This window comes from Babylonia areolata, chromosome 1 (assembly GCF_041734735.1).
Source record: "Babylonia areolata isolate BAREFJ2019XMU chromosome 1, ASM4173473v1, whole genome shotgun sequence".
NCBI lineage: Eukaryota > Metazoa > Mollusca > Gastropoda > Neogastropoda > Buccinidae > Babylonia > Babylonia areolata.
This window is the reverse complement of record NC_134876.1, coordinates 66,049,658-66,073,149: the sequence shown is the minus strand read 5'-3', so window position 1 is coordinate 66,073,149 and position 23,492 is coordinate 66,049,658. Positions and strand designations below refer to the sequence as shown.

The following is a 23,492-nucleotide window of genomic DNA, read 5'->3' as shown; positions in this document are numbered from 1 at the left end:
CATTGTTCGGAAATTGTTTATGTCCTTAGGACATCCATGTTTCCCATCCCTTCCTTCTCTCACTGTCTCTGTCTGTCTATCTGTCTCTCTCTCTCTCCGTCTCTTTCAATCAACCAACCATGTGTTTCCTTGTGAACTGAACCATCTGTCTTCAGTTTTTATTCTCAGTCTAATGCACCTCTTCTCACAATGGCACAACAATGAATGTGATTGCACTGCACATCTATTCAATATTGTAAAAGGCACTGTAACACATAAAGCTCTGATCTCTTAACTGAATTTTAACACTTACAGTAACAAAAGACCTGTTATGACATGAACATGACTTGAACAGAGAAACTGTAACAGAAATGCACAACGAAAATAAAGGCTGAGCTATTTCATTGAATACTGACAGACACATCATCTCACTTTCTTACACAAATGCTTGTGAGTGCATGCACACACACACACACACACACACACACACACACACAAAATACACATTATAAGCACATCCGGAGATACGCCGTTCAACTATAAAGAAACAATATATTGTGGTTTAACTTCAATCCTGTTCACAAAAGTAAAATAAGGAACCAATATTGCTATTTCATACCATGAAATAAAATACATAAAACAACATATTGCTTCTTTTCAGCTGAAATCTACACATCAACCTAAACATTACAGGTACTTGCCAAGCAACAGAACTTGATGACAGTTCAGTAATTTCTCCAACTAGTTTAAGATTTTCTTCTTTTTTTTTCCTTTCTTTTATTTTTCACTGACAAATATTTGCATAGAAAGTCCATACACAGCTTAAAGACACTACAATTTTGATTGCTCTGATCCAAGCATTCTGTATATTCCTTATTCATTGAAAGAAGGTGCATTTTTATTCTGGTGGGAGACTTTTTTCTTTTTCTTTTTCTTTTTTTAATAATAATTTAGTCTTCAAAAACCAGCAGAGAAGATATTATCTTTTCATCCAGGAACCATGAGGATTTTAATACTGGTATGTTGAGCAATCCGAATATTTTGTGTGGAAAAAGTTTACAAAGTCAGATAAACAACACATTCTGGAAGAGGAAGATTGGACTCATGCATTGGCAACATCTTAAAACCATATCTCACTTGGATTTTCTCTTCTTTCCAGCACACCAACACATACATATTCAGATGCAGACCAACAGCATAAAAACATATATTTTGGAAACATAAGGTCAGACAACACACACACACACACACACACTCCACATATATATATATATATATATATATATATATTATATATATATATCTTTCTCCCTCTCTCAGTGTAAAATGTAATAATACACAATGTCATTGTTTTCGGAGAAGGATGTTGTTACTGTTTGCAAAAGATGCTCATGTCAATTTAGGTTGTATAGTACCTTCGCAAGATCAGGTTTATAATTGTTTTGGGTTTCTTAATGGCACATGGACATATCAGCATTACTATTCATGTAAACTTGAAAAACTTATCATTATCACTGCTACTGTAAATGAGAAATGTTGCACATTTTAATAATGATTTTCACTATAATCTTGCTAATAACACTTGTATGAGCATACACATTTCAAAAATCATCTCTTGGCACATATAACACAGAATATCATGAATGGTGGTTATCAACAACAAGACAATCACACCTAACAGAAGATTACATATTTGTGATACATTATGATTAATAAAATGTATACAAAAAAATAAACGTATGCCAGTTGCACAGTTAATATCTTGGTAGAATATCATTGTATCCAGAGTCTGAAGGTGAGTGAAAGAAAAATATTGCATACTTATCGCCCAGTCAACCACATAGGCTTATCAGGCCTAGAAACTTGCCAATAACAAAACCATCTACAAACCTAAAGTCAAATCCAAACACTCAAAAGAGAATACCGTTTTTATTTGAAAGTTTTTTTGTTTGTTTGTTTGTTTTTTTAAGAAGAAAATAGATCTTACGGTTTCAGTGGCATGGAGGTTGATCCAGATATTCTTAACCATATTTGTTAAAAAAATACAAATATACATAGTGTGATGTGATAGGAAACTCTAGGGAGAGCTGGACAGTACAACTACAAGGTCTTCTGAGGAGAAAGCCCCCTCAGTCAAATGTTTCGGCCCTTAACTCCTTACACTCAAATGGTATATATAAACTTTTTTTTTCCAATTTTAGGATATATTCATATTATAAAAGCCCTCAAAAATGTGAAATCAAAATGTGAATATGAGTTTGCAGATAACTAAATAACAAAAATGATATGCATTATAATTAAAGCGTCTAGAAATGTAGAATCACTAAAAAATTTAAAGATGCCAAATTAATCATGAAAAAGAACAGACGTAACTGATTAATCTGCACACACCAAAAAATTCTAAAGACACTGATAAAATGTGTGTCTGACTCCTCATCTGCCTCTGCTAAGGCCAAGAGAACATTATGTTTCAAGATAATGAGGAGTAGTGGCCTAGTGGTAATACACCCAACTAGGAAGCGAGTGTCCATGAGTTCAAATCACAAATACAGACCAGGATTTTTATTCCTCCTTCTATGAGACCTTGAGTGGTGGTCTGGGTGCTATTTGTTTAGATGAGACAATAAACTGAGGTCCTGAATGCAGCATGAACTAAGTACGCATAAAAGAAGCCCCTGCAAAATTCTGTGGAAAAATCCACTTTGAATGTAAAACAAATACATTTACAGGTGGAAAAAATACTGGTGGCTCTGGACTGTGACGACGCACTCCCCTGTGGACAGCAGCCTGATTTTCACACAGAGAAATCTGTTGTGACAAAAAGTAATACAACACAATAAAATGAAAAAGTGAAAGAAGCCATAGCAAGAGGTTCAGTGGACTGGAGAATGTCTCAACAGTGTCTCAACACATCCCAGACAGGAAACAACAAATCTAGCTTATAGGGTCCATTTTTATGGTGTAAAAATGACCCTCTTGACAAAAAAACATGAGACCTTCCAACTGTCAGCTGACACTGACAACCAATAGCTTTTATTGTGCTGAAAGAGTTTCACCAATATTCAGTCAGATATGTAGTGTCAGATATCAAGATGCAAAAACCCAAGTTACAGCCAGCTTTTGTCATGCTGGAAACTACAATCATCCAAAGATAGTCTCATTCATACCTAAAAAATACGATTTCCTTTCACAGAACGTGATCAAATAGACCAGAAACAAAAAAAAAAAAGAGAAAACAAAGCAAAAACAAAAACAAAACAAAAAACAAAAAAAAAAAAGCTGATTCTCATCAAATACATAAAAAGAAAGGCTGGTTTCTCTTCTGTTTAAAGAAGCACACTCTGCAGCTAAAATCAAACAAAATAATACAGTGTATCAATATTTATAACTAATTATTTTTTAAGTCATCCACGTTCTTATGAATATGCACACCTTTTCAGTGTTAGCAGCTATTTGTAACAAAACATCCACAATGACCCTACAGTGTTGCAAACTTTTATAAATCAGTGTAATGAGAGTGAACAATCAAATTTAAAGCATCACTTTTTTTTCAGAATTAATAGAATAACTTTATACACTCATTTAAAGCTGAACAGATTTGTGTGCAACAGTTCTCTAAGCTGCATACATAAATATGTTACACCTTCCACAAAAAAGTTAAGCATCTGAATTTAAACTGTTATCCTGTCATTATTTATAAAACTTGTTTTCCATTCCTGAACATGATGAAGTTTGGTATAAAGATTAATCTCCATAGCTACACAATTTGTGCCTCACCATTATGCTTTCCAAGTTCCTTATATCAATATCAAAAATGCATTAAAATTGGTAGCACAGTTTTAGTTTCAAGGGCAAAGACAGTGAACTGACTCCAAAACCATTTGTTACTGTTGCTGTCCTTTCTTGTAGTGCTTTACAATATCCATTTATTCTATAAACATGGACTTGTGTGTGTGTTTATGCTTATTGCAAAAGATGTTTTGTTTGTCTTCAAGCATGGCCAATGATCTTAAAGGGCATGCTATAAAACAGAAAAGTTTACATGTGATCACCATGAAGTAGATAATTATAAATGGCAGCAGTACTAAAAGTTTTAACTTAAAAAACTTAGTCAAACTCTAAGATATAAATTTCTTCACAAAATGTCCTGAGCATTTACAGTTGTTCATAGGGTAAAAGTGCAAGGTCTACTTTCTTAAAAATCATAAGTGTGACATCAAAGCTTTGTTCCACATATGATATCGCCAGCAATAAACCTAGCTATGATCAGATAGTCTGTTTTATTTTGGGTGCACAAATTTCATTGTGGTTGGTTTTGTATCACCATACACTGAAAGACACATTAATATCCAATACACAAAACTTATACAATCTGCTTCTGTTGGAGTAAAAGAAAATATGCTGCTTGTTTCTTGCTAATTTTTTTTAACTTTTTCTTCTTTTACAAGAAAACTGTTCAGACAATCCCACAATTGTTTGTTTCTTGCTCTTATTTTTTTTCTTTTACAAGAAAACTTCAGATCAATCCCACAACAAACGGTTACTTTGTAAACTTAACTGGATGAATGACAAATACAACCAAAATTGTATTGCAAATGCATTGCGTAAGACCCTGAAGCACTATGTGTAACATACATACAGCACATGCAGAAGATCTTTAAGAAAATGGCAGAAAAATCCATTTAAACATAAAACAATACATAAGTGAGTGGGAAAACAGAACAGTTTGAAGAGGTGCTCTCCTGCAGCAAAATCATCTGAAAATGTGATGGAAATCTGTTATTTCTAAATAACATACATAAAAAGGAAATTCAACAAAACATAAAAGTATTTCACAACCTGAAAAAATTATATACCACATCAGTGACAATTACGTATCTTATATTATTGCTTAGATGTCCACTGAAACTGAATAATAAAATCCATACATACAAACTGAACCATAAATTCAATTCAAAACAAAATGAACATAAATTATCTACCACAGAATGTTTCCAAAAAATCTGCCTTAGAATAAGGAAAACAAAAGTAAATCAGAAAAATACAAGAGGCAGTGTGACGATTTGCTCTCTTGCATAACAGTAGCCTATATGCTGTCAGAATTTTTGGTTGTTTATAAACTACACCAAACCAAACAAATGAACCAAACCTAAGCAAAATGCACACAAAAATTTTACTGTTAAAAAATTACAATTACAACAGTGATGTATATATCTGATATTAAAATAATCAGAAAAACACACTTTGTGAAATTGTTATTGTGATTAACTTGTACCGATATATGCATAAATAAATCAAGCCATGAATATTTTTACTTATTACAATGTTTCATATTTTGATATACTGAATTGAGGATGCATTTAGCCACACACACACATTTATTCTCTTAGTAAACGAGACAGTCAAGCCATTGATTGTTTGTTTGTTGTTGTTTTTTGGGGGGAGGTAATTGGGAGAGAGAAGGGGAAGTGTGCATACAAAATGAATAAAGAATACCTCCCCCAGATTCTATTTTCTTTTTTCTTCATTATGACATGCTCAGTACACAATCTATATGACAAACTGTTGTGGAGTGCTTTACTGTGTTTTTTTCAAAAGTGCTCTCCTGGTCTGGATGATCAGTTTCTTGAAAAATGTAAGCCTATTCAATGTTCTAAACCTATGCATCCACCTGTCCAAGCACAAAAAAACCACCTGTTTCTAATTTATAAACATTTCTTTGTCCACTGGATGCATAGGAATGTGTTAAGCTGAAATGAAATAACAAAACAATGAAACAAAAAGTACTAAAAGCATACCAGTACACAGAATGATTGCACTTACTGCCAAGCTTTCAACAGAAGCTTCAACTGCATGATAGTACATATTGTCTGTGCCACATTTCACCAATTTCACATCACAAAAAAAAACCACCTGAACAAGTGGTATTGTCTACTTTCATCACAGCAAACCATGTTAACAATATTAACAATAAAAATATCATGCCATCAAGCCATGGTGAAAAATCCAGCAGAAATTCTCGGTCAACCTCACCCGGACTATAAACAATAAATATTATGCAACAGAAGACATGCATGTTGTTCATTTTTCACCAACAATTTTCAGTCTGGCAAAGTCAAAAGAGAATTATGACAGACCATCAGCCTTTTTGCAACTGTCTATGTAGTCCACATATTCTTTGCCAACATACAACAGCACAAACCCTGAAGCCAGACCAAACATGGCCAGTAGTCCTGGTTTGGCTGGTAAGAAGGTCTTGGATGTGGCCCAGAACAGAACAGAACCAAAGTTGAAGAGAAAAGACCCAAACACACTGTACAGGATTCTGCGGTTGATAGGGGCCTGTCGCAGGTGGCTGCTTCCAAACATATACAGGCCAATTCCAACGTGGGCATTGAACCAGAAAGTGTTGGCCACCCTCACATCATTGTTGTGAAAAACACTGAAAATAAAAGGAAAACAAATACAGCAGGTGACCCAATAACTCGGCTTACACAACTGAATTTTGCATTAAACATCAAACAAAACATGAACTAACAGTTCTATTTCTTAGCATTCATATTGACACAAAAATTGGTTAACCCTTTAATTCCTGGAACTATTTGTAATTTTTGCCAAAAAATCATCAACTTCATACAAAAGTAACAAAATAGAGCCAATACTCAATACTTGCTGAGAAATTGATTCAAACATCCCTGCAAGGCAGACATCATTTGCAAACAAAGTTTTGTGATCACATGATCAGCCTCAACATTGATAATGCAATGATCCCTGATTCATGGCAAAAACCACATTCAGAAGTGGAAGGCTCAACAAAAGCCGATTTATCTCATCATCTGGGATTGTGTTCAGCAGAATCCACCATTTTATCTTCTTTTTTTTTCTTCTTCTTCTTTTTTTTTTTTTCTTTTTTCTGCCCCATCATCTGCACCGTTTCAGTGGCATTACTCCCACGCCGCTCATTTAGATTCCCCCATACACGGCCACACCCGGGTTCTTCCATCACAGTTCCAGTGTTGGCAGTCCAAAGGGAACCATCGACGTTAGTTCGCCAGGAGGCCACACACCAGAGGAGACCCTGCACTGCTGCTGAGTCACTTTGGTGGTGTTCAGTGGTGCCTGTTCTGATTTAACGTACTTAGGACACCACCTACTAAGCCCCCTACTAATGACAATAATGGTTTAGTCGTGGAGCCAGACTGAGTGAGCGTCCCCCCCAGAGTGGAGACCGCCACCACGTCCCTCAAACAACAGCCCCCCATGAATCTGCCAACACTGAAGACATTGACAGGACTCACCCCAAGCACAGAAGTGGAGGGGTATCGAACCTGAGGTGTCACCATGAGAGCAGGGCATGAAAGGCCACAGACTTTGAGACTGTTTTGTCTATATTGATGATGATAGAGGAGGAGGATGGCGATGTTGCTACGGAGGTCCATTTTGGTTTGGGACTGTGTGACAAGGCTCTACTCTACGCTTCCTGTCATAATGATATCCCAGCGTTAACCAGGCGCAAGAGATACAGACACCTGCAGTGTTGGTCAAGTAATTAAAGCAACACACCCAAAGATGCATCCTTGAAGTGGATGACACTCGACTGTGTGGTCCAAGTCTCCCCATTTAAGCCCACAGCACACTCAACTCTGGGTAGGAGCTGGCCACGGGCCGAAAAACCCACCTCCGCTGGGATTCGAACCCGCATCCTCCCAGCCATCAGTCCGCGACACAAACCACTTCACCACGGCGGATGGTCCCATTTTATCAATTTTGCACACACACAAAAAAAGATGAATTTGATGACCCAAAACAAAGAATTAATGTGCAATAAGTTTCACACCTTTTCCACAAATGATTGAAGCATATTTTATAAACAGAGATTTCAGTTGCGCAATTAATTAATCAGACTTCCATCTCCAGATGTGTGCCATTCATGTTGTCTTTTGGGTTGATCATAGAGGTATTTCCCAATTCTCAACATTGAGATCTTCAGCTATTGCATCATCCTCTTTGTGTATACAAAGATAATTAAAAATAAAATAAAATAAAATAAAAACATGAGAGGCAAGGCCTTCAAGACTCACTTGTGATACACTTTTAAAAAAAATCTAATAGTTAAAATGTGTTCTGTATTTGTTATTATAAAGCTTCAGGTTAAAAGAAAAAAAAGAAAGAAAAAAAAGTCCTAACGGCAGGTTCGAACCCCGAGTGTTCAGGTGAGAAGAAACTGTCTTACCCATTACACTATCGTGGCTCCTTAGCTGACGTTCAAAAATATAACATTTAAACATGCTTTTTTTTCTTACAAAAATATATAATTTAAACATGCTTTTTTAATGGGCGATAAATCGATTGCGGTATTCGCAGTGAGAACGCTGTTTAAATCATATTATTTTGGTGTATCTTGGGCATTTAAAAGTCTTTAAGGGCAATTAAAAATTCTTTTTAAGTCCGCGGTAAAGGAGACGTGGCTATCGCCACAATCACACTGCAACATTTAGCTGTTTTCTCTGGATCTAGATCTAGCAGATGTACAAGTTTAGTTACACCCAGTTGACACGGTCGATTCAAGTTATCTTTTATGTTCATTCTAGTTTTATAGTTTTAAAGTTGATATGAAAATTGAGTATTTTGTTAAACTAATAACATGTAGAGCCAAGTACAAGTACTTCTAAACATCGTATGAAGTGAAGAGGACTTCATTTTGAGAAAAGTCAAGACTGGAAATTTTTACATTTCATCAATTCAAGGGTTTATTATTTTAAGCTGTGAATTCCGCCCGATTCTGTGGATATTTTTATGGCATTTTGGGGCATTATCCAGAAAGTGATGAGGCATTCACAAATCTTTCTCTGAGTTTCTGTTTCAGTAGCTCAAGGAGGCGTCACTGCGTTCGGACAAATCCATATATGCTACACCACATCTGCCAAGCCGGCAGATGCCTGACCAGCAGCGTAACCCAACGCACTTAGTCAGGCCTTGAGGAATAAATATTTAACGGTCTCCATCTCTAACTTTCCATCACATGTTATCGTGTATTGTCGATTGAATACAGGATTGAACGGGCAGGTCAACAACTTGAAACAAAATGGCGTCGTTCGCGTTCGCGAAGAATATGAGCACGTGCTTTGAATATGTATAAATATGTGTACGCAATTGATTTTTGCCCATGACCTTCAGGGCTCTGCCAATAGATCTATAAAGTCCACTCGTTGTATTGATTTTGGTATTTTCCGAAAAAGACCATTTGAGCGAATGAACATAGTGAAAGCCCTGTACACTGTGAGTAAAACAAAAAAGCTTTTTATGTATTGAGTATAATTTCAAAATGTAATGTTTAAGATGAGAAAAATCAGTTTAAAGCAAATTATGCCCCCTAGCATTAATTACAGATTAATTTTTTTACTATCTGCACCAAAAGACATGCAAAATAAATATAACTTCCATGCTTAGCAAAAGAAGTTCCTGTTTGAACAAAAAATGATAAAAATGACTGCTCTTGTTGTTGTGTCAGAATATCAGATCAAAGTGCCAAGTTTTGAGAATATAAAAAATATAAATATAACAGTAAATTCAGTTTGCATATAATTTGGCTTCTTTTTTAAATTTTTTTTGTGCCCATCCCAGAGGTGCAATATTGTTTTAAACAAGGTGACTGGAAAGAACTGAATTTTTCCTATTGTTATGCCAAATTTGGTGTCAACTGACAAAGTATTTGCAGAGAAAATGGCAATGTTAAAGTTTACCACGGACACACACACACACACACACACACACACACACAACCGAACACCGGGTTAAAACATAGACTCACTTTGTTTACACAAGTGAGTCAAAAAATGCCTGCTGGTGATCCCGTAAGTCATGTGCTCTTTTAGGTGACCTCTCCACTTCAATGTCTGTGTTGAGTTTGTGTCAAAGTGTTTAGTGTCTTTGTCTTCTTTGTTGTGTTTATTGTTGCAAGAAGTGTCAGATTCCTGAGCCAGACATTCACTGTGTCACTTCGCATTTGTTGCTGTCAACAGGCGGCTTATAAAACAGGTGGTGTTATGCATAATGTGTTGGACTAGAAAAGACATCATGAAGTAGACTCTACATACTGGGAAAGTGACCAATCAGCAGCACAAGGCATGCATGCCCTTGAGGAGGTCTGGATCATTGCAACATAACACTGAAAAGGCTACCTATGGACTGAACCACAACATTTCTAACAGAGTGCGATTTTTGATGAATAGTGTGTAAAATATGTATCTGAGTATATCTGATTCCAGATGACTGTGAGTAATACCACTGAAAGGGTACTGAAGATGTGAAAGCACACACACACACACACACACACACACACACACACACACACACACACACACACATATCATTAGTGCTACGGAATCAAAAGACAAGCAAATTGCAAAAGTACCTACTTTTTCACCAGTCCCTGAATGGGAGCAGTGTAAAGCTACCTTTGACATGGATTATACAGATTTATCCAAGAACCAGTCACCATTTTTGTTAAAACCTGAAGTGCTCTCACATACAGAAAATCAATATTCAAATTATATAAAAATATACACAGACAGATCTGTTCCAGAAGATGGTAATTCAGGAGCAGCTTTTGTAATTCCTTCATTTAGAATAGAAAAATTATACTATATTGGTAGACAATATTCCATTTTCACAGCTGAACTTATAGCCATACTTATGGCCTTAAATTATATTTCAGACATTCCGAAAACTGTAAGTGAAATTTTATTATGTGCAGACTCAAAGTCAGTATTACAAACTATAGAATCTCCAAATTCAAAGAAGCGAACTGAGATGACAATGGAAATAAAACAAAACAGGGCATTAAAATAACTTTCTGTTGGGTACCTTCACACTGTGGAATATCTTCAAATGAGTGGGAAGACCAAGCAGCTAGAAGAGCAGCACGTAATTTCGAAGGCGCAGTACAACTTGACATCCAGCTAGATCTACATGAATGCATTAGCTGTATAGAAAATGTATCTAGAAATCGATTTAAGAAATTACTTATAGATTCAAATAATCAATATTACCAATGTTGTGTGAACACAAAGAATGCAGCTAATCCCAAACATTTTCTAAATTCGACACCAGCAGCACATTCAAGACAAATTACAAGTCTAATGTATAGACTTCGTTTAAATGCCTTTCGTACAAAATTTTCTAAAAATATAAAATGTATATGTGGTAAGCAAATAACTGTAAGCCATCTACTCATTCATTGTCCGAGCATAAGACAATTACTTCCAAAAGATGTAGTTGATGACTTTTCTTCCAGTATTTCATTAGCCACTGAAAAGATTTTGAATGATTATTCATTGCTTAGAATGTTTTCAGAAATTTTAAACTCCAGTCCAGTTGGTATCCTCCTTTGATGTATTATATTTAATACTGTTAATTTTATTACATTGTTGTAGGTTAATACTTGTTGATATGCATATACATATTCTCCTTCCCATGACAACTCATTCAATACACACCACAACCTCTTTAGACTTTTTCTTATAATATACTTTTCCTCTGATACATAACATGAACTTTTTTTTTTCACATGCATTCCCTTTCCTTTATACACTACTTTACTCCTTTCTGTCTAAAAACACTTATAGTGAATAGACGTTAAACTGAAGAAAACACACATACACACACTCACACACACACACACTCTCTCTCTCTCTCTCTCTCTCTGTGTCTTCAATGTAATTTTTTCAGTGGTTTATATACACAAATATCATCATCATTTTACACACACACACACACACACACACACACATATATATATATAATATATATATATATATATATATATGTATGTGTGTGTGTGTGTGTGTGGTATATTACATGTGTAGTATATGTATACATATATATATATATATATATATATATATATATATATATATATATATATATATATATATATTGGGTCTCCAACCTCCAGATCCTAGAAAGGAGTGGCCTGTCCAGTATCGAAAGCCTGCTGATCCAGTGCTAACTACGCTGGATAGGACACATTGTCCGCCTGACAGACAGCAGGATCCCGAAGATGCTGAAGGAAGGCCACCACTAACTTTGAAGACCCTGCAAGTGCTTCAAGGACACCTTGAAGACAAACCTCAAAGCCTGTGACATAGACATCGCTTCCTGGGAAACTGATGCCCTTGATTGCTCTCACTGGAGGATGCTGTGCTCTAGTAGCATAAAGACGTCTGAAAACAAGAGAACGCTAGCCATTAAGGAGAAGCATGAGTGAAGGAAGCAGGGCTCAACTTCTGGAGACATTTTCCCTTGAAACACCTGTGGGAAGTGCTGCGCATCCAGAATCGGCCTGACAGATAAGCCTGCCTGCCTACTCATCTGTCCATCCAATGGGAGACTCCATCATCATCATCATCAATGTATATATATATATATGTGTGTGTGTGTGTATGTGTGTGTACACATACACATACACACACACATATATATATATATATATATATATAAAGATACACACAAACACGCACACACACATATAATATATACTTATTTATCTATTTATTTATTATTATCATCATCATCATCATCATCATTATTATTATCATTATCATTATTATTATTATTATCATCATGATTATCATGATTATTGGTGTTATTATTAAGAGCATTTATGTCTCATCTTGAAAATGAGCTTTAGGCATTTACAAAAAAAACAAAACAAAAAAAAACCAACAAGAACAAACCAAAGTAAATATCAAAAAGGAAAAAGGAAACACAAGATACAAAACATTATCAAATTATTCATCCCCCCCTCCCTCACCCCACAGACAAACCCAACCATACACTACACGCACAAGCATGCGCGCACGTACACACACATCATAGAACACAATCATGAATAGTACACAATAAAAAATACAACCTACAAATTCTGAAACTCTCAAACTCACTCACTCACTGATACTGTGATAGTCATTTTATTTCATACTGGAAAGGGATAAGCTGTTGAGAATTATTCAGGTGGGAAAAAGGTGGGTCTTCAGACTGGATTTGAAAGACTGCAGCGAAGATGAGTGATGAAGAGGCTGAGAAGTTGATTCCACAGAATGGGGCTTGGTATGAGAAACTGCATTGGCCATACATTTTAGTTTGAACAGGGGGGATCCTAAGTAGGCGGGTGTCAGAAGAAAATGTGGAGTTGGCATGAGGATATGTAAGGATGACTAAGATCGGACAAGTAGCCTCAATGGACTTGAAACAAAGATAGGCAACTTTGTAAATAATTCTTTCTTGTACTGGGAGCCAGTGTAACCATGCAGGAGAGGAGAGATGTGATCAAATTTAGAGGAACAAAAGACAAGAACAGCAGCATGGTTCTGGACTTTCTAAAGTCTAGCAATGTGGTAGCTGGGTGAACTGACAAGAAGGGAATAACAATAATCCAGGCTAGACAGCAAAAAGACACAGAGGAGAGTTTTGGTTGCATCTTCAGTCATGAGATGATTAATGGATGCAATTCTGCAAATTTCAAAGTAACACAATTTGCATATATTTGCAACATGCTGTTGACAGGAAAGAGACTGGTCAAGTATGACACCAAGATTATGGACAGAAGAGGAAAGAATGAAATGTTGTGCCACTGAGGGAGACTGAGGAAGGAAGAGAAACTGAGTGGCAAAATCTTTGAGGGATGATAATCATGATTTCAGTTTTATCCTTATCTGATTTTAGCTTCTTTCTTCAGATCGGAGATGCAGGCCTGAGTAGAGTCAATGAGTGGTAAGGAGAGACGGACGTCCTGACAGATACAGCTGGTTGTCATTGGAAAAGCTGTTGTGGGACAACGTATGATGACTGACAATTGTGGAAACTGGTTGTGTATTAGAGAACAAAAAGAATGGGCCCAAACATAGAGCCTAATGGCACACCAAACTGTACGTCGGAAGAGGACAATGAAAGGCCACAAACAGAAACAATATTGGACTGGTCAGACAGATAAAAGCGGAACCATGAGAGAGCAAGATCACAGATTCCAAAAGTGCAATTCAGATGGTTGAGGAGAACCTCATGATCAACAGTATAAAAAGCCGCTGAAAGATCAAGGAGGGAGAGAACTGATATTTTGTTGTTGTCATGAAAAGTTAATCAATCATTTGTAAATTTGAGAAGGGCAGTCTCAGTGCTATGACAGGTGCAACAAGACTGAAATGGGTAATTCAAGTTATTGGTGCTGAGGTAGTTAAGAAGTAGAGCTACAGCAAATTTCTCTGTGATTTTTTAGAAAGAAAAAGGGAAGAATAGAAGCGATCTGTAATGTTTAGTGAATCCAGATCAAGACTGGGCTTTATGCATATATAATAGAGAGATATTCATTATATTTTCGTGTTGATCTTATGGGTGTAGACGCCAATAGGTCGTTAAACTCCAACAACACATTATACTTTCCAATCTGGATGTGGCTGAGCAAACATAATACTAAACACAAAAAGTGTTTTAAAATTAAGTCAACTGATCATACGACAGACATACCTTTTATGAAACAAATACAGATTCTAATTTCTTTTAACAAGAGTGTTTGTGTGTGTGTGTGTGTGCGCGCGCGCGCGTGCGTGCGTGTGTCTGTGTATCTGTGTGGATATGCGTGTGTGTGTGTGCGTCTATGAGTGTGTGTGAATATACGACTACGAGTGTGCGCACATCTGATGGAATATGATAATATATCGTCTAAAAAAACATTATCATGATACAAAAGAACATCTCATGACAGCTACTGACAATGTCGAGAAATTATAAATCTGAGATCATTAATTGAAAAGCCAACAAAAACAGTGGTTATCTCCCGTCCCATTGATCGACCTCTGCAGCAGCCGATAACAAAAATAAAGGACGAACCTTTTAAACCACGAAGTATTCATAATATGAATTGCAAAGTATCCATAGCTGACGCCTCCAACCGTAGGTAAAACTCTAAAGCATATGTCATCATATGTCAGCTTCTGCAGTTTCGGGAAAGATGCAGACACTTTTCCATTTGCAGCTGGGGAGCTAGCAGCCGATTCTTCTTTAGAAGCCATCTTCGGTCAATGGTTGTGACGTAATCTAATTTTCATCTTTTACATTAACCTTTCGAAGCCATAAGCTGTTATGTTTACACTTTCTGCCAGATGCAAATGGATATATTTTAATTTATACTTGAGCATCAGTAAACTGTACTCAAGACTTTAGATTTTTATCAATGTATCTGCAAAGCAAATTAGTTTGAGAGTTCGTAAGCTCAGGGTAGATCACCGACCTATTTCTAGCCTGTTTCTGCAGCTGGCAGATGATAGACAACCACAATGAACTGATTTTGACCTTATTGTGAAACATTGAAAATGGAGTTCCGGAAGATTGGGGATGAATTGTAAAGTATGTTGTGTGTTCTTCGACTTTGATGGATCAGTTTGTGGGAGAAACTGAAGTTTGATGTATGTGGATGGTTCAAAATGAGGCCAAGATCGAGAAAGCAACGTCGTCGTGATCGCAGTGAAGTCAGCTGCTGCATCAAATATTTGATGTTCTCTTTCAATGTCATATTTTGGGTAAGTTTTCGTGATCAGGGCTGTTTCTGGTGAATCGCTGTCAGTTACTTGTTATCTTTAGCTACTATGAATCAAACCATCTCATTCAAGGGAGGTTTAATTGAGTGAATCAGTCGTCATATCACCGTTCTCCAGTTTTACTGAAGCAGATTTTTTTTCGACTTCAAGCATCTATTCATTCACTGTAGCTGAAGACAAAACCATTTCGTTTGAGACCACCAAATTTTAGAATCAGACTTAGAATGGAAAATTGCTGTTGTTTCTATGGTTAGGTAGGGACAAAACAGTTCGAGATTACCAGAATCTAATATCATTAAAATTTGTTTCCTTGCCCAAATTAGTTCCAACCAGAACATCAAAGTAATGAAGTTTCCACACCCCATAATAATGGAAAGGCTCATCATGAGACCTTTTTTTTTCAATCATTAATGTCAAGACAGTTTGGATGTTACACTTCCCATGAAAAAGGCTATATTGCTCACCTAAGCATTAGTATTAGATGTGAATTTGATATATTGTTAATCATTAAAATTGAATGAAATAAAACTTTCTATTGTGAGTTTATTTTGTGGTATATTTGCTGATATATAAAAGTACAAAATGCAGATAACAGAAGTTTTCCTTGAAAGACTGACAAGAAAATTAGTTGTTGTTTTTTTGTTTTGTTTTTTGTTGTTTTTTTTGTTTGTTTTTTGTTGTTGTTTTTTTTTGTTGTTGTTGTTGATTTTTTTTCTTTTAATTATTATTACTAGATTAGATATATATATATATATTAAATCTGTAACAAAATTATGTATTCATTCTAATACATGTTTTTCACTTTTTGATAATTTTTAAATACTAGTTTTATGCCACAGCAGGCTCTGTTGCAAAATTAAACAGTGAGTCGAATGACAAAGGGATTTTTGTCACTGTATTTTTTTTCTTTTTTATTGTATTTGTTTCACTTTTATTTAATTGTTTAAAGAGTTGAATTGGTACAACCAAAATTATTACAAGACTAAATTTGGATAATTTTTTATTTGCACACACAAAACACACACACACACACACACACACACACACACACAATCACACAATCACACACACACTGACAGGCACACACTTCTGTACAGACAAGTTTACACTTTTAGTTTAAACTATACACATACTTCTGCACACTGTGTACCTGTATGCACATACACGCTAGCACACACACACACACACAGAGGTATATATAGGTATATATGTATTTTATTTTTGATCATTAATGATACAACATTGTTATCTTGACTGTGTCTTATTCTGATTATCATTTACTATTTAGGTGTATTTAATCAAAACTCTCACTAATTTCTAATTTGCCAAGACATCATTGTTTCAGTCAGAGTATATGTTTTTGTTGTCCAATTTACTTTCCCTTGAATCTCTGTCTCTCTCTCTCTCCCTCTGTCTCTGTCTCTCTCTCTATCTCTCTCTCTGTATCTATCTCTCTCTCTCTCTCCAATCTCTCTCTTTCACTCTCCCCCCATCTCTCTCTCTTTCACACTCTTTCACTAATGCTGACAAAAAAATGGCCACAGCACTGCAGGCTAAAGCTCCGTAAGCAGATTTTCTGTTTAACATGGATCCATCAGCCAATTTGGATACATTGGTGATATGATCAATGATGATATTTCCTTGAGGAAACTGAGCCTGTGAAACATATCACACTATCAGACACTTGGAAATTTGTATTAAAAAAAAAAGATAATAAAATAAAAAAAATTGTTATATATACACATCTTCTATATCTTCTACATGTTTTTCACAGCCCCTATAAAGATTAACTTGAAACCAATGAAAGCAGTTGGGTGAATGTATTGTGACATTAACTTTTTTCAAAGAGCTCAAATGGAAGGAAAAGTTCATCTTTCAATTTTCTTAGCTAGTTGCTATTTTCCTAACTGGGAGCAGAGGGGGGGATGGGTATGTGGGGGAAGTGGGGGGAAGTAGCATGGCAGTTTCTTCAAATCTGTTTTTACCCAATGAGCAGTAAAGCATTTGTTATTAGGCTTTTAGCAGAACAAGCCCAAAGCAGTTTTGAGGTTGATAATAAGCTGCCAGCCACAGAGCCTCCATTTATTTTGTTTTCAAAAGAACTAGAAGCTACCAGTTTTATTCTGGAGCTCTGTCAATCAAAATAATCCTCAATGTGGCATGATGAAACCATCTTTCTAACCACCGAAGATGGGCAGATGAGAAGGGGATGTGACTGAGTGATTGAAGGAGAAAAACAGAGGGTATATATTCATAATAGAAAGGTTTCCTGTGTATGAATCATTGTTATTATCTGAATTTCTCTGGCAGTAAGTTGCATTCTGTTTGTAATTTATTTGTATCATAAACCAGAATGGGGTTTTTGTTGTTGTTTTGGGTGGTGGTGTTTTTCAACATGCATGTATATATATTATAAAACTAAAGAAAACTGTGGTCAGTCTGATTTTTACAATTATTTTAATACTGTAGACTGAATTAACTGTAACATATTAAGAGAGTCTTGTTATGAAGACTTGAACACAAGAACATTCATGGAAATTTTACAAAACTTCTAAGATGTGGAATTCTACAGAGGGTTTGCAGACATGGGAATCAGACTTGGTGTCTGGTCATATTAATTTATATGCATGTACATGTACAGTGTGTGTGTCTCAGGAAATGAGACTGAGACAGAGGGGGGAGTGTCTTTTCCTTTTTGTATGCATACATGCATGCATGGGTGTGTGAGAGAGTAGGGGAGCTGGGGGGGGGGGAGCATAAAAGAGCATATACTTGACAGACTAGGTATGAGATTTCACAGAAGTGGCAGCATGTGAAATGACACGAGAGTTCTTGTGTAATGAGTGGATGTTTTTAACAAATGAAGAAGCTGAATAGGGGAGGATGGTGTGGTGCAGACCTCAAACATGACATATGACATGGGGTTTTTTTGGCCTCACACTCAGTGCACACAAGCATGCACACACACACAAACACACACACACACACACACACACACACACACACACACACACACACACACACACACACACACACACACACACACACACACAGATTTATTATGTTTTCAGACAATAACTACATCTTGATGCACCTCCATGTCTGTCACAGAGTGACAAAAGTGGGACTGTACAAGTCTGCCAGTCTCAAGGAATGCTGCTTTTGCAGTTGTTGGCACATCATTCACATCAATGATTAATAGGCAAGCATATTCTGACAAAGGAGAGGAAGTACATAGTTTTCTTGCCAAGAATGATAGAACTTTACAAAATGTATATTAAGGTCCTGGCAACATCCATTGTTGTACTTGTTGCAGTCTACTTCAGTGTGCTTGATTTACAGCAGCATTGTAATTAGCGCTTCTTATGGTGAAGTTTGTAGAGAAGCTAGACTTTAATGATGTCTGCTTGATTATAATTTATATACAGTAAATTGTCCCTTCTTTTAATGCCAGACAGGAAATCATCTTTTTCTTCTTCTTCGTCTTCTTGTTTTTTATTGTTGTTTTGTGTTTTTTGTTTTTGTTTTGTTTTATTTTTGTGATGCTTTTGCTTTTTTTATGTTTTTGCATCAAGTTGGATTAGGTATAACACATGCATAAAGAAGAGTGTGGTTGAAGGGGTTCCTGGTGACCATATGATTTCCTTTGTGTCTCCCTGCTGGTGAATTATTTTGCTTAATTGATATTAATTAGAAATATGTTCCTTTGAGGGATTTTTGTTTGTTTGTTTTCTTGCTTTGTTAAATTGTTTTTGATACTGCAACATCCATATGTACTAAGACGGTTATCTAAAAAAAACAATTTCTGTAAAGATTTTGGTTCTTGACTCAGAAGAAAATAAATCACCAATTTAGTTAGTGCTCCATTTCAGTTGGTGGTGGTGGTGGTTTTTTCCAGCCACCACAAACCTGAAAGAGTGAAAGGTAGATGCTGCCATTAAATTGAAAGGAAAAAATGTGCTTGATTTGATATAGCATAAAGATTAAAAGAGGGGAGGAAAAAGAAACACAAAATAAGAACATACTATACCTTGTAAATCTGTCATCAGGGTGCTTGGCATAGATCGCTCTTGGTCCTCCTCAAGAGAGGTACAGTGTGAAATATCAAGCACAGCAGGCAGTCTATTCATCCTTTGGGGTCTCATCACTCTAGCTTGCAGAGAAAGTCTCTCAAGATGTGCATGCATGTGTTTGATATTTTCTCTGCAGTTTGCTGCCAGGGTTTGCATGTTTGCTGTGTCCTTGAATGTTCGTACCCTGTATGCCTGTGGTAAGCTCCATGAACTGACTCACGAACTGAAGCGCTACCGCTGGGATGTCATAGGACTGTCAGAAGTCAGATGGACTAGTTTCGGCGAAACGACAACAGATGAGGGACACAAGATCTGGTTCTCTGGGGAAGAAAAGAAACACGAGTACAGGGTGGCCTTCATTGTACAGAAGGAAATTGCAGGCAGTGTCATCAGCTGTACACCCGTCTCAAGCAGACTTATTACCATCCGCATTTCTGCCAAACCCCACAACCTGACAATCATCCAGGTCTGTGCTCCAACGACAGACCATGACGATGAGGAAACGGAGGAGTTTTATGAACAGATTGACTCCATCATAGCAACAGTCCCATAGAAAGACATGCTAATAGTCCAGGGAGACTGGAATGCCAAGGTTGGCCCAGATGCATACCAGAATTGGGCAGGAACAACTGGTAAATTCAGCATTGGGGAAACCAACGACAGAGGCCTTAGATTGCTGGAGTTTGCCAAAAGCCATCGCCTTACCCTGGCCAATACTCTCCACCTGCATAAGCTGTCCAGAACCGCAACCTGGCACTCACCAAATGGGCAAGTCCACAACCAGATAGACTTCATCCTGACCCCACAACGCTACAAGTCCAGTATCAATAAAGCCAACACAAGGACGTTCTCAGGAGCTGATATCGGCAGCGATCATGATCTTGTCTTGGCAACCTTCAAGCTCAAGCTGAAGTGCAAGCGTTGTCCAAGGAATCCCCGTATCCGCTTTGACCTAGAAAAGCTGAAGGACCCCGAATTCACGGATGTGTTCCAGGCTCAAGTAGGCGAGAAGTTCGCAGCCCTCAACTTAATGGACATCGACGTAGACACCCTTGCTAACAACATCAAAGAGGTGCTAACTACAACAGCTGAACAAGTTGTGGGGAAAAAGCGAAAAAGGATCCAACCATGGGTGACAAATGAGGTCCTAGATCTGTGCGACAAGCGACGAGAACTGAGGAAAAAGAAACACTCTAGTAATGAAGCCAGGACGAAGCACCAACAGGTGAACAGAGAAGTCAGGACGAAGATGAAGGCAGCCAAAGAAAACTGGATAGAGGAGCAGTGCGAAAAAGTTGAGAAAGGCATGGAAGCAGGGAACACCAAAGAGCCTATAGCACCCTCAAGACCCTCACCAAGACTAGCCAGCCAAGATCAGCTGTCATCAAAGATAAGGATGGCAAGCTACTGACAGATAGCAAAGAAGTCCTGAAGAGGTGGACAGAATACTGTGACGGCCTCTACAACTACCAGTTCAATCCAGACTCTTCCATATTGCAGGACAACCCACGATCCACAGACAGTGAGGAAAATCTCCAAGTATTGAAGGAGGTTGAGGCTGCAATACAGAGTCTGAAGCCAGAGAAATCCCCAGGAGTGGACAACTTCCCATCTGGGCTTTTGAAGTATGGAGGGAAGGAGACCATAGAAGCACTAACAGTGCTATGTCAGAAGATCTGGACAGAAAAGAAGTGGCCAATCGCTGGTGATTCCTCTACCCAAGAAGGGCAACCTCAAGCAGTGTCAAAATTACAGGACTATAGGTCTGATTAGCCACCCAAGCAAAGTCATGCTCCGCATCATCCTCAACTGATTGAAATCTAAGGCTGAGGAGCTGCTATCAGAAGAACAAGCAGGCTTTAGAAAAGGGCGGAGCACTGTCAAACAAATATTCAACTGTCGAGTCCTCATTGAAAAACATCTACAACACCAAAAGGACATCTTTCACAACTTCATTGACTTCAAGAAGGCATTCGATCGGGGGTGGCACAGCAGCCTCTGGCAAGTACTGAGAGGCTTCAACATTGATGAAGGGCTCATTCAAGTCATCCAGGCCCTCTACGAACATTCCAGCAGTGCAGTGCTCCTCAACAATCAACAAGGACAGTTCTTTTGGACCACAGTCGGAGTCGGGCAAGGATGCCTATTATCCCCAGTACTTTTCAACATTTTTCTGGAGAGAATCATGCAAGAGGCCCTTGAAGACCACCACACCTCCATCACCATTGGCGGCAGGCCAGTCTGCAATCTTCGATTCGCAGACGACATCAGCCTCATGGGGGGCACTAACACTGAGCTCCAGGATCTAACAGACTCACTACAAGAGCAAGTGCTTACGGCATGGAGGTCAGCACAGAGAAGCCAAAGGTCATGGTCAACAGCACAACTAACATCAGTGCCAACATAACCATGAATGGTGAGCCCTTGGAAGAAGTGACCAGCTTCAAGTACCTGGGAGCAACCCTGTCCAAAGACAGCACCTACACAGCAGAAATCCGAAATAGGATTAATTCTGCAACGGCAGCGATGGCCAGACTGAACAGGGTATGGAAGAGCAACATCAGATTCCACACAAAATTCCTTCTCTACAAGTCACTGGTGGTCTCCATCCTCTTATATGGATGTGAGACATGGACACTGATGGCAGAAACAGAAAGAAGAATCCAAGCATTTGAAACCAAGTGCTTGAGGAGACTACTACACATCTCCTAAAAGGAGCACAAGACCAATGACTATGTGTGGAACCTGGTCAGCAACCTTGTTGGGCCCCAAGAACCACTGCTGGCGACTGTCAAACGACGGAAGATGGCATGGTTTGGTCATGTCATACAACATAACAGCCTCTCCAAAACCATCCTGCAAGGGACTGTAGAGGGAGGGCGCAGACGGGGGCGGCAGAGAAAGAGCTGATCCGACAACGTCAAGGAATGGACCAAAATGACGATGCCAGATCTCCTCACGACAGCTGCCAACAGAATGGCGTGGCGAGCTATGACATCTTCCTCATGTCCCCCCAACAACCCCAGTGGTCGAGGGAATGAGTGAGTGAGTGTGTGTCCTTGACGGCAGAAACAGCCACTGCCTGCTTTGGTTGCAATAATGCGGTGTACTTCCCTGGATGAGGACCTGAAGAGAAGTTACGATTTCTTTCCATCCTCGTTTTATTAAAGTTCACGTTTCTTCCCCAAATCCAGACATTTTTTTTCAGTTTAGCAACCCCTGTTCACTCTTGCATTTCAGTTAAAAGTAAATTAAGCTGACAGCTGACAAGAATGAATGGAACATGCTCTGACTTTTTCAAAAGTCTTTGCTGTTTTAGTTGTTGTTTTTGTTTTACAAGATGTGTAGCCTTCATGTAATTTGTAGTAAATGTACTTTTCCTTTTTTTCCCAAAGCTACATGCATGGTGTTGTGTATGTATGGATGTGTGTGAGTTTGAATACATGTGCGTGATTGATGTGCATGTGTGGACATGTGAGACTGAGAGTGCACAGGAAGTGTTTTGTGTCTGACAGACATGTGTATGTTTTTGTTATAGTGAAGCACTTTGAGATGTAAGAAAGCACTGTTTACACATACTCTTAGTAGCAGTAGTTGTTGTAGTAGTTGTAGCAGCAGTAGTAAATATATATATATATATATATATATATCTAATCTATCTTGATTTTTAATCATTTCCCCCAACCAGTAGGGAACAGGTGCAGTTGTTGAGTGGTTAGAGCATAGGACGTTCATTCTGTTATCTGAAGATCATGGGTTTGAATCTTAGAAGCATCAGGACAGCAAAGAGTAGGGTAATTGTTTTCTGATCAGCAGATGTACAAAACCCCATTCCTGTGTAGATCTA

The 23,492-nt window shown here is 37.7% G+C and overlaps 2 protein-coding genes across 2 annotated transcripts in view; one reads left to right on the top strand and one right to left on the bottom strand.

Annotated features, from left to right (window-relative positions):
* Positions 1-145: 145 nt before the first annotated feature.
* LOC143285866 (uncharacterized) lies at positions 146-15,047 on the bottom strand. Its single transcript, XM_076593307.1, has 2 exons — positions 14,866-15,047; positions 146-6,421 (listed from the first exon to the last, which is right to left on the bottom strand). Exons 1-2 carry the CDS (start codon positions 15,045-15,047, stop codon positions 6,106-6,108), a joined length of 498 nt encoding a protein of 165 aa, XP_076449422.1. The 3' UTR covers positions 146-6,105.
* Positions 15,048-15,326: 279 nt separating this feature from the next.
* Positions 15,327-23,492, top strand: part of LOC143293152 (tetraspanin-5-like) — a 32,798-nt gene continuing 24,632 nt past the window's right edge. The window contains exon 1 of the mRNA XM_076604073.1: positions 15,327-15,554. Within this exon, the coding sequence (XP_076460188.1) occupies positions 15,459-15,554 (96 nt within the window). The 5' untranslated portion in view covers positions 15,327-15,458. The remainder of the gene's footprint in view (positions 15,555-23,492) is intronic.

Bases quoted from the DNA above. Each gene is read 5' to 3' on its own strand.
- LOC143285866 (XM_076593307.1), bottom strand. From the start codon at position 15,047: ATGGCTTCTAAAGAAGAATCGGCTGCTAGCTCCCCAGCTGCAAATGGA. The intron at 6,422-14,865 runs GTTCGTCCTTTA...TTTTATTTTCAG, and splicing joins AATACTTCGTGGTTTAAAAG to TGTTTTTCACAACAATGATG.